The sequence below is a fragment of the Anas acuta genome, chromosome 14 (assembly GCF_963932015.1).
Source record: "Anas acuta chromosome 14, bAnaAcu1.1, whole genome shotgun sequence".
NCBI classification, from domain to species: domain Eukaryota; kingdom Metazoa; phylum Chordata; class Aves; order Anseriformes; family Anatidae; genus Anas; species Anas acuta.
In genome coordinates this window covers 9,765,674-9,777,006 of record NC_088992.1, presented here as the reverse complement: position 1 = coordinate 9,777,006, position 11,333 = coordinate 9,765,674, and the positions used below count along the sequence as shown (strand labels likewise).

At 44.0% G+C, this 11,333-nt stretch overlaps 2 protein-coding genes across 3 annotated transcripts in view; one reads left to right on the top strand and one right to left on the bottom strand.

Moving 5' to 3' along the window:
• Positions 1-2,566, top strand: part of SFXN1 (sideroflexin 1) — a 43,057-nt gene extending 40,491 nt beyond the window's left edge. For both annotated transcript variants that reach the window (XM_068698582.1, XM_068698581.1), the window contains exons 9-11: positions 436-485; positions 1,064-1,111; positions 2,444-2,566. In XM_068698582.1, coding sequence (XP_068554683.1) covers positions 436-485; positions 1,064-1,111; positions 2,444-2,540 — 195 coding nt within the window. In that variant the 3' untranslated portion in view covers positions 2,541-2,566. The remainder of the gene's footprint in view (positions 1-435; positions 486-1,063; positions 1,112-2,443) is intronic.
• On the bottom strand, positions 1,125-11,319 carry KIF20A (kinesin family member 20A). Its single transcript, XM_068698576.1, has 18 exons — positions 10,949-11,319; positions 10,426-10,515; positions 10,176-10,295; positions 9,613-9,751; positions 9,333-9,520; positions 9,102-9,246; positions 8,200-8,403; positions 7,977-8,088; positions 7,817-7,888; positions 7,101-7,244; positions 6,853-7,018; positions 6,434-6,595; positions 5,648-5,787; positions 5,447-5,549; positions 4,603-4,813; positions 4,106-4,197; positions 3,688-3,825; positions 1,125-3,164 (listed from the first exon to the last, which is right to left on the bottom strand). Exons 1-18 carry the CDS (start codon positions 11,105-11,107, stop codon positions 2,892-2,894), a joined length of 2,658 nt encoding a protein of 885 aa, XP_068554677.1. The 5' UTR covers positions 11,108-11,319; the 3' UTR covers positions 1,125-2,891.
• Positions 11,320-11,333: the final 14 nt, after the last annotated feature.

Below are 11,333 nucleotides of genomic sequence, written 5' to 3'. Positions count from 1 at the left end.
GACCTGGCTCTGCAAAGGAATACCAAACCCAAATTCACTGTGCCCTCAAGAGGCATGGCAGCACATTGCACCAGCAGCACCACTACAGACTGACTGTGCTGCTAGCTAGTGCAGGCTTACATGACTCAAAAAGAAATTTCCCACGTACTCAGATCAGGACCAGTTCATAAATAAAGCCAACCACCTCTAAAAGCAGTTTAAGTGACACTCTGAATAACACGTGTATCACTGGGAATTTTCTTATTGCTTACAAAGGGCTGGGATCAGGCTCTCACACCAGAGCTCAGGCTTAAGGAATGCTGGTAATTGTGTTACTATCATCATGTAAAAGTCCTTCAAGTGCAACCTGTCCCTACAATTCAAGAAAGAGGTTTCCAAGAAGGTGGGAAGAAGAAAAGATGCTTATACTCACTGTGTACCTTTTATTTTAAACAGAGATTTCCATGGATGAGTGCTCCCATTCAAGTTGGATTAGTTGGATTCTGGTGAGTGATTTCTTCTGGTTGTCTCTGCTATTTTAAGGTGTAACTGCAGGTTTTTGGGAAATAGTAGCAATATTTTCACTTTGTTAAAAAAAATAATAATAATACCATTTAAAAAAAGCAAGCAGTTAGTAATGAAGAAGCTGCCAAGAAAAAAAAGGGGCAGGGGGGAAGAAAGGGGGTGACAAGAAAAAGCATGTAGTAGCTTGATTAGAAAAGATGCTTTGCCTGCCATCTTCATAAACAATAATTGGAATCTAATCTTGTCATTTGAATCCTTAAAATGTCTGGTTAATGGAAGGTTTCGTTTGCTGTTGTCTAGCATTTTATGTTGCTATGTACATCAGTACAAAGCACTGAAAGGACAAATGAGTTTTACACACATTTTAAGGCTGGTATTGATGCATTTAAGTACTAGATTGTAGCTAAATGATTTCATAAGATGTAATGCAGTGAGAAATAGGGTACATAATATTTAATGGAACTTTAGCTCACTGTCCAACACTTTTTTTTTTGCCTAAAGAGTTACAAATTTTCTTTTAGCACTCTAAATATAGTAAACCTATTTTTGTTTTCTCTAGTCTTGTGTTTGCAACACCCCTGTGTTGTGCGCTGTTTCCTCAAAAAAGGTACGTATTCCTCTTAGGTTATTTTTTCTTTAATGTTACACTCCCAGATGCATGCAAGATACTGCAAAGAGACACAAACAAATTGTCATTGCTTTCCAGAGCATACAGTCTCAATTCCCATATAACAAATGTGATAAAAATGAGAATATTCATAAAAGTAATAGTTATGTTACTCATCAGTAATACATAGTTGAATTGGGTTAACTCATTTACAAACTGCTAGCAGCTTCAGAGATGCAGTGAAGTAGGGATACAGAGCAAGAGAGGATTGGGTGAGTAGTTTAACCATAGCATTTCAAGCTGGAAACTTCCCTGGTTATAGAGAACAGCACTTGACTATATGTGCTTATTTGCAATTTGATTAATATTTCTCCAGAAAGAATTCTTCTTCAATACAAAAAGAGCTCAATACTCAAAACTCTTTGAGAAAATATTTCAGAATGAAACCTGGATGAGTTACCTTCAACTGAAATTTACTCAAATTGCAGGATGTACTATAAACACGGTCTTAAATTCAACTAACCTGTCCCCCTCTCACTATTAGTGGTTGTCACAATTACTACAGTAAGTTGACAAGCTGCTAAATTTAGCTTAAAAGATACCAGCTGGAGCTGAATTGGTTAAAATAGTGAACATTTGTAGTTCTTGACTTCCAAAAAAAAAAAAAAAAAAACACTTAATTCTCATCTGATTTAACTGAGTAGCAAAAAGCACATATCATCTGTTTCCTTGCCTGGCATAGCAAAAAACTATGGTTAAAAAAAAAAAAGCATCACAAGGCTACCTGGAGATGACTCGGTTCACTAGATTGTCAACTAGCATAGAACTGTCACAGTAACACAGTACTGTGGTACAGTTCTTGAATCTAACCAGGGCTCTCAGTTTTACAGGAAGATTAGATCTCAAACTGTGCTTAGGAAATTGCAGCTATTTACATGACCTGGCAGCTGAATTCACTTGACTATGAGATGGCTTTTATAAAAATAAACATTTTATTGAACTGAAAGGTAGTAAGTTAAATAGGTAAATACATTATATTTAAGAAAAAACATCTTTAGGAAAGGAAGTTTCTATTGCCAGCAACAACCTTAAGCAACTAAGAAGATTCCTACCCTCATGATAGTAGGAAATTTGTTTCTTGATAGAATATCTCTATTGCCTTTTACCTGCAGGTTCATTTGCCCCTGTTCTGTGAAGTGGTTTCTCATAAAAAGTTCAAAAAATCTGAAAACTTTTTCACAATCCAGGAATTTTAAAACAGATGCATCATCTATCTTATTTTAGATTCAAGTGCTTGTTATATATAACCATCTTACTGTTTCTTTTGCTCAGTTCTATGTCTGTAACACGCTTGGAACCAGAATTGCAAGCCAAGATCCAAGAGAACTGCCCTGAACTAGAACGTGTATACTTTAATAAAGGACTATAATTCAAGGAGGGGAGAATACCTGTCAAGGAGGACCTTGTGAACTTATTTTTGAATTGTGTGCCAACATAGTTGAAAAGGAAAATTCACTTTTAACTGATCCTTTTGTTAAACAAATTTGATCATCTGCATTATTTTACATTTTAAAACTTTCCTTGTTGTAGTGTTTAAATTACAAAAGGTCATTTTGTCCACTTTGGTATTGATTAAAAGTTTAACCATACATATCCAAAAAATGTTTACATAAGCTCTCAAGCAGCTACAATAATAAACAAGCACATAAAGGAGAATACTATTACATTGGATTTGCCACCTGTTCCAGTAACAATGGGGCAGGGATCTCTTTCTGAAAAGTCATAGAGCAACTGAACGAAGTTGCCATCCTCTGGCAGCAACAGGACGGGTAGCTGAACGTGTCAGGAGGTTGTGCAGGAAGGGCTTTTTACCAGGAGGTTGGTTAGGTTGTAGGTTTTCCCTGTTGGCACAGAACCTTTTCTTTAAGGTAGACATTGGAGGAGCCTGGAGCTTCTGCACAGTGTGGTACTGCTCAGCAATACAAGCTGCTTTCTTCCGCAGATCCAATTTTACCAGCATCATGTTGTTCTGCAGTTCTGCCAGTGTTTGGTCCTGCAAAAGGAAAGATACTTATATTCATATATTTAGAAATGTGACAAGCCTAACTGCTTAGTTGCTATGAACTGAAGAGGATAAACTGCCTTTGCTGAAGTTCACTAACCAGTGTGGCCATACATAAAGGCTTTTTCTGTCACTAGTATAGCAGTACAATAACAAAATAGAAACAGGAAGGTTAAGAAAGAAATCCATCCTGCTGCAAACATGTTGCCATAGCAACTATGATGGAGTGCAGTAGATAAAGGAATGAGAACTGAATTCTCCTACTGATGCAGACCTGGTGCACACAGACAAGTGACTGAACAGGAACAGTTTGGGTCTCCTTTAGAGTGTTAAATATGCTGCCTGACTCAGCCACTGGAAAGTTAGCAGTATAGCTCCCCTAATACAATAGGCAGTATGTGGCTAGAGGACAAGTCATTTATATTTTCAGCTACAAGAACTTAGATTTATCTGCTGATTATGTCAAAGTGCATAAATTAAGCCCCCTTGCACCTGCAACAAAACAGAACATTACCTGTCTAGCCAGAATGTCATCACATGTAGAGAGGGTTTCTCGAAGTTTCCCAGCACTTGTGCTGTGGCAGCATGCCCTCTCCGCAGACTGAAGAGACTCCCCAAGTTTTTGTAATTCTGAACGCAGCAATCTCACGTTCTACAGGAAGGAAAAAAAATAATAACAGTTAGCTTTAACATCATTCTAGAAACAGAGCCACTCTGAGGATAACCCAGACATGTGATATCAAAGGAGATTCATCTGTGCACTGGGATCACAAACACAAACACCTTCTACATCTATGGTAAAGGTTTGTTTTCACAGACCCCTTGGTATCAACCATTCACTTAAAAACCTAGAGACAGAAGCTCCAAATGGTTTTAAATTGGCAACCTCTTTGCCCTGCGAGAGTTCCCTTCTGTAACAGAGATGGAATTACCTTCTGTCCATCCTCCAGCTTCCTGTCTACATCCACAGTAAAGGGTCTGGCAGAGGGAGGTGGCTCCAGTAATTTCTGGTACTTGCGCAGCTCTAGGAATACAGAAGATGTAGTGAGCAACAGTTCATTCATAAGCTTTAGATTTTTCTTAAGTCTAGACTCCCCTTCAGACAAGCTGCTACAGGCAAGATGAGAAGAGCTTTCAGTTCATGCAGACACGCACAAACATTCCAGGCTTTTCCCTTTCATTTAAGCAGAGGGACTCAAAATTTTGAGCAGGGAAATGATCCTGCCCTGAAGTGCATCATGTTAAAAAAAAAAAAAAAAAAAAGGAGAGGTCCTTCCTGTCCAGCCATCAAGGTATTCCTATATTCTACAACTACAAACAGTAGTTATAAAACGTCTGAATCCAATGTACCTTACTGAAAAAGCATCTCTAACCCTCTGTAAGGATTGTTTGAGCATAATTCAGAGCAAATGCAGCATCACCACTTTACCTGCTGTCGCTGTATTCAGCTCCATTTGACATTGCTCCAGTTTGGCTTTAGTATCTAGCAGCTCCTGTTGCAGAGCACATGAGGCAGCCACTCGCTTTGATCGACGCAAGCCTTGCTGCTCTGAGTCCTTTTGCGTAGCATCCAAGTTCTCCAGTTTTTGTTTTGCTGCCTGCAGAGCAGCTTGGAGCTCCTCAATCTTCTCATCACGCTCCTTAAAGCAAATTTAAGGAAAGGTTAAACAAGATCTTCTTAATACAGCTTTTGCTCCCTGAATTTTTCAGGGTCTTTTTTCCAGGAGACATTCTCAGTAATTCACTTCCCACATTGAACCCAGCAATTAATGTCCTTTAAGTGAAGATATTGAATCTATTTTTCCTGAGAGCCTAAACCACTTTTTCCAGCCTGTTAGCACATTTTGGAGAGTTGGCATCTTCAGATAGGTCTGCAGCAAGTCCCAGAGGCCACTCATACTATGAAAAATAGGGACAGGCTCATACTTATCATCACAACTACAATTAAGAGAAATTCACAGAAGTTATCTGAACATTGCAAAGCAAGCCACAGCAAAAAGAGCGAAGGGGGAAAGTATTATGTTGAACAAATCAGGGAATAAAAATGATTACACAGTAGCTTCCAGATTAAGGGCCAAAAATCTGAAACCCAATGAACTACATAATTGGTAAGAAATGAAAGTTGTGGATCAAGTTATCAAGTAATAGGCACAACAGAAACCAAAATCCTTCCTCTCAGCCCACATAACAGTCACCTTCTTGGACTCAAGTACTCAAGTCCTCTCTCAAGCCACTGCCAGTTTCCTGATGTCATTCCATTCCTGTGAACAAACCTGGATCTCCTCCTGGTAGTAGTCAGTCAGCGACTCCTTCAGGTTATTCAGCTTATCCTCATACAGTTCCTCCAGCAGCTCCTTCTGGGCATCAACATGTTGGCTACAAAGAGAACGAGCAACTATGTGCATCTCGATCTGGCAGTCCTTGGTGCTGCAGCACACCCTGAACAAAGGGAGGCTGATCCACATAAGCTGTACCTGCACCACTGCTCCTTCTGTTTTATGTGCTCCAGCATCTCGTTGCAGATCTCCTCCCGGAGACGCATTTCTAGTTGCAGCTTCTCCTGCCGCTCTTGCACCAGCAGTTCTCGTGCAGCTTCTACCACACGCAACAAGTCCTGTAAGAAGAAAAAGCACTGCTCGGACTGCACAACAGAACTAAGACCTAGAAGAAACTAGCTGGTCCCATACCTGTAGGCTGGGGCGATCTAGGTTTCAAATGCTTTTAGTCACTTGGGAAAAAAAGTTGCCAGGCTTGCTCTTAATTCATTTCCCATGGGATGCTTTAAACAACACTGAGCTATCTCCTTAGCAGCTTCCTCTACGGCACTGCCCAAGGCTGTACCTGCTTTTGCTGCCTTGACAACTTAAGTCTCCATAGTTATGCGTCTTCCATCCCCCCCCGATCTTTCAGCTATTCCAGGTGCCCTGACTATCCAGAAAGTTTAGTTTTCTTCAATTAGCCATCTGTTTTGCTAATTCTGTTCAAAATTTCCCTTGCAGAGAAGAGACTATGGGTCTGCACCTGAGCTCTTCCTGTCCTTATTCCACAGGTGACGGAGTGTTTCAAAATTTAGCATGTACTTCAGATGTAGAGCAACTGTGCAATGTCTTCCTCATGGATTCCCAATTTAGTGTTTAAGGTCCCATATCCTTCTGAGGTTCTGTCATCACTTATAGTGCTGAGTTCCAGACCCACCTTCCGGACCAAAGCTAAGTCATGTTCTGGCATCTATAAAAGCTGACGAATAAATCACAACCCACCTCCTTCTCATACATGGAGACATCTGCTTCATCCTCACTGTCCTCTGATTCTACTTCTTCCTTTGCCACTGCCTCCGGGCCCTGGCTGGTTCTCCTGCTGTGCTCTTTGATGATTGATTGTATGGATGGCAGTCCCACCTTTGTAGGAGGAGCCTGAACAAGCTGAAAGGGAAAAGGATATTATTACTAGTCCACAAATCCTAGAAGTCATGTAGTCTTTTTAACATGGTACTTCTCTACAACTTCTAAAACTTTTCAACACAGCAGAAGCTTTAGTGACTGTGGAGATAATGATCCACTATAAAAACACAGGGAAGAAGTGCAAGCATCTTCCCCCCACCTTGTGATGGGAAGGGACCCGTTCCCACAGAAGCAGGAGGTATCCTGAGAATGTCACAAAGCTCATTTGTTTTACTTACCTGGCTGGCAATGGCTGAGAACTTGGCTACATACAGGGTTTCATCATATGTAGATGCACACTGATTAATGTTGACAATCATGCAAGAGCGCCCACGTCCAGTGAAAAAACCCTGGAACACACGGGTTAGCTTGCTGTCCCGGAAGGGAACCACAATCTGCTTCAATCTATGGGGAGAGACAAGAGTGAGCCCATGGGAAAGCTAAAACAGCCTCCCCACACCCTCCCTGTGAAATTCCAGAGGCTCACTTGGACTGCTGGTTCTGACGGAGGGCAGCAATGCAGCGCCCCAGGGTATGGAGGGAAGTATTAATGTTGTTCGCTTCCTTCATTCGGTCCCCGCTTTTCTGGTCTTTGCAGCGCTCTGACCCCGCGAGGTCACACAGGGAGAGCCTGAAGAAAACACAGATGGTATCACCTGAGCTGCTAGGTTTGTTCTGTTCTCACCAGATTTACAATTCAGACACCTTGCAATCACCTACCCTGCTCACCCTCCCAGCTCCCTCAGGAGGGCAGAGATGGCTCCTTTAGGGAAAATTTGGGCTATTCCTGGACAGAAGGACCTACCCCAAGTATGAGGGTTAAACAAGATAACACTAATACAGGCTTAGCTGTGACACATTCAAAAATCCTCTGCCCGTCCCTACAACAGCCACTTTCCCAGGCACTGATCCAATTCATTTCCATATAACTACATCTAAGGAACAGGCAGCAGCAGTCAGATCAGCCCCACCACAAGGGCAAGGTTACTCATGTTTACCTTCAAAGAGGCTGGGAAATCTCAAGTTGCACTTGGCAGCACTCCTCACAAATTCCTCCACACTATCAGCTGCAGGCCTTAGGAGCGGAAACATTTGCTCCTCCCAAGTGCTTCCAACAAGACCTTCCTTAAAATACTTCTGATATCCCAGATCCATAACAGTTAAGAAAGGAAAAAAAGAAATCCTAGCAAGCATGAAACTCACTCGCTGATTTTGGGAACAATTTCACTGCCACCTCCTTGCAAGTGCAGAATCCGAATGGAGAAGACACTGTGACTGTAAAGAAAAATTCAGATATTAAAAAAGGAAATGCAATATTTCTAAGTTCCTCAGAACTGTCTGTTAAAAACTTCCCATCCCAGACCTGCGACTGGAGTTCTGGTTCATGTGGGTGCTAGCAAAACTCTGGTTTTTCCGACCCAGTTTCAGAAGCTTCCAGGCCTCATCAGCATCACGGACATTGATCCAGTTTAGATCTGGAAAAGCAGGCATGCATTGAGCAAGGCAGTTAAGAGACTGCAGCAGTTTCCTGATGCCACCAGGGCCCACATAGTGGGCCCCTGTAAATATCTTTCAGTTAAATCTACCTTTCACATAGGGGTTGCCAGTCTGGTCTTCACAGAGCCGCAGTGTCTGCCTCTTGCGGTTCTGGCCAGGTGGAGTTGGTTCTAACAAGTCGTAGATTAACTCATTATAAATCTCAAAGAAGGAGACCCAGATGGAAAACTGCACATCTCCCGTGGTGGTGGAGAGCGAAACACGATCTAAGTCAGCCCAGCGAGGGCCCAGTTCTGAGCAGGAGGGAAGAAAACAGAAATGATTGCAGCCTTTCACTGGTTCAACCTGAATGGTTCAGGTCAAGGCTGAGGTATCTTTCTTCAGCAGGAACACAATCCCAGACTGACATCTATTCTATGTGCATCCTCCCATTTAGGGCTACATTAATGTCGATGTCCAGTCAGACAGCCTAAGGTTCCCTTTAACAGTATTTTCCTTTGTGTGTAAGGATTTATACTTGGTCTAAACTCAGGAAGCACAGGATACTGCACACAGAACTCTTCCTGGGATAAATGGAAGTCTTAGTGCTTGTCACCTCAATCACTCCCTGCTTCTGGTGTCTCATCAGCTAGCAGTTCCTGTTTCTCTATTTGACAATCTGGCACCAGTGCTCAGTGCAACATGTTGCTTTGGCACTGTGCTTTCCAGCAACCTCCACAGCATGGCATTCAGCTGCTCCATAACCACTTCTCATGAATCAAGTGGGTGTCAAGTAATTTTTCATTTCACATCTAATCATTAATTAGTGGTGAATTCTTCATATGTTGATAAGACACATACAAAGTTCCACAGCCCACAGATCCCTATCTTCCAAAGGGTAAAATCTGAGGGACTACAGCACCTTTTCTCCCTTACCCCACAACACTGCATCCAAGTAGCTATTGCCTTTTCTTCCCCCATCCTCCAACAACAAGCAGCAGGTAGTACATACCTTCTGTCTGGCTGATGTCTGAATGGCTGGTAAGGTGGCTAGATGAAGAGAGGCCGGCAACTCCACTGTCAAAGCTGCCACTGGTGGTGGCCTGGAGCTGAGATTCAGCACTGTGACTCCTTTTCAGTGGTGTTAACAGCTCCTCCTGCAAGGAAACAAAGAACATAACCATGTAGTATGACACCATCCTTTCCCGACAATTATTAAGCCTCCTAGAAGCGACATGCTTACCTCCCACGGACCTCCCCGCAGCATGGTTTGTTTCTTGGTCTCTTCCTGCCGAACCTGCCTGCTGTCCAGCCAGATCACCTCATTGGAGAGCGAAGGCTTCAGGTCCATGGCTTGGTACAGCCGGTCCCCCACGCTATTGAAGATAACTGCTAAGGAGCGAGGCAGAATCCCACCATCTTTGATGCTACCTGAAGCAACAACAGCAGCAAGCTGAGGATTCAGTGTGAATGTAGAAGCACAGAACTTCCTCAACAGGCTAGTAACCTCACACTCTCCTTACCCTGAATGGTGTGAGTCTTCCCTGAATTGGTGATCCCATAGGTGTAAACCAGCCAGTTCTGCCCATCCAGTACATCCTTTACCACCTGTTTCATTGTCTCATCAAAGAACAATTTCTGCCCCACATCTGGTCCAAAAATCTGAAACAGAACACATGAAAAATGGCCTCATGTAGGTATTTCCTACCTTTTGAATGCATGTGATGGCTCAAGAAATAACGGTTAGTCCTTAGTTCTCCTTCATTATGAACAAGCCCGCTAGTAATTCCAGCCCAAGCCCTCTACAAACACACACTTTTCACTTGCTTAATGTAGTAATATGCAGTATTAGTACAGCTTTTAGCATGTTTAGAGCTTCATAAGCAAAATAAGAGTTTGGCATTTGCTTCTGAAAGGGTTGGCAGGATCAGATTAAAAAAAGGAAATTAAGAGAACAGCTACAAAAACAAATAAACTGTGTAAGAGAGCATGGCTCATGAAGGTATTACTATGTAAGCCAACTTTTCAAGCTGCACTACTGGTTTAAGCCCAAAAATCTTCCAAAAATCTTGTCCCAGTTACCTACTTGAGTGAAAGAGAACCTATGTGCTGCTTGTCCCACTCCACGTTCTGTGCTCCGCATGGTGAAAGAGTCCTTGGGGGCTCTAAGAAGAAGAGTCTCTGAATTCTCAATGCAGACACAACCCTGAAAGAACAAATAAAATCCATCATTTCAATGGCTCACAAGGTGCCATGGCATAGAGAGCAAAGGAAGATAGGTGTCCCAGCAGGCACACAGGCACCTAGCTCAGAGACTGCTCCATTCAACATCTCACCTGGTCTTCTCCTTTCTCCAGCTCTGTAGATTTCAGAGGTCGAACTCTCAGATACACCTTTAATTTCCCATTAACATCTTCAGCGGCAGCCTGCAAAATCAGCACAGATTAAGCACGCTAGCCAGAGAGGCAGTACACAGCTGCGTGGAAGACACTCAGCTACCCTGATGCACTGATCAGTAGTTAATGGATGCTGATCTTGACACCAGTGAAGCAACAGCCTAAGATAAGCCTTCTTACACGTTTCCACATGCACCAACTTCCCTTTTGTTTACGTAGTGAATCAGACAAAGAACCCAAAGACCTGACACCAAGTCCAGCCCCGTAGATAAGCACCTCACGGGGAGGCCCCACGCTAACCACAGCTCCCACAGGCACACTGCTCGTAACAGAAGCGGCTCCCCCCAGGCCCACATTTCATCCCCGGCTCTTTTGCAGCGTCCCCACTGGCCCTACACTGTAAGACCCTGCACCCACACGTTAGGACAGGGCCCTGTGTGTGCCAAGGGAGCTCCGGCCTCACCTGCTGCGAGCCCTCGAGGTTGGGCGAGATGGCGGAGAACTCGGACAGCAGCGCCTTGCGCACGTCGGCCCCGAACCCCGCCGCGGTGGACTCGAGAACGGGCGAGGGAGCGGCCTCGTCGTCGGAGAAGAGCCCGGGGGAGGCGAGGGCTTGCGCCATGGCGGCCGCTGCGGAGCGGGGATGTGCCGAGGGGACCGCCGCCGGCTCTCCTCACACGGGCCCTACCGAGGGGGCTTCTCCGCACGCACGTTATTACCGCCAGTGCCCGCCTCGGGGGGACCCAGCCTCGTGCCCGGCCCCGCAGCCGCAGCACTGACCCCCACCGCTCCAGCCCCACCACCCTCCTCTGAGCCGCGCGGTGTCCGCTGCTGCGGTTTCAAACCTC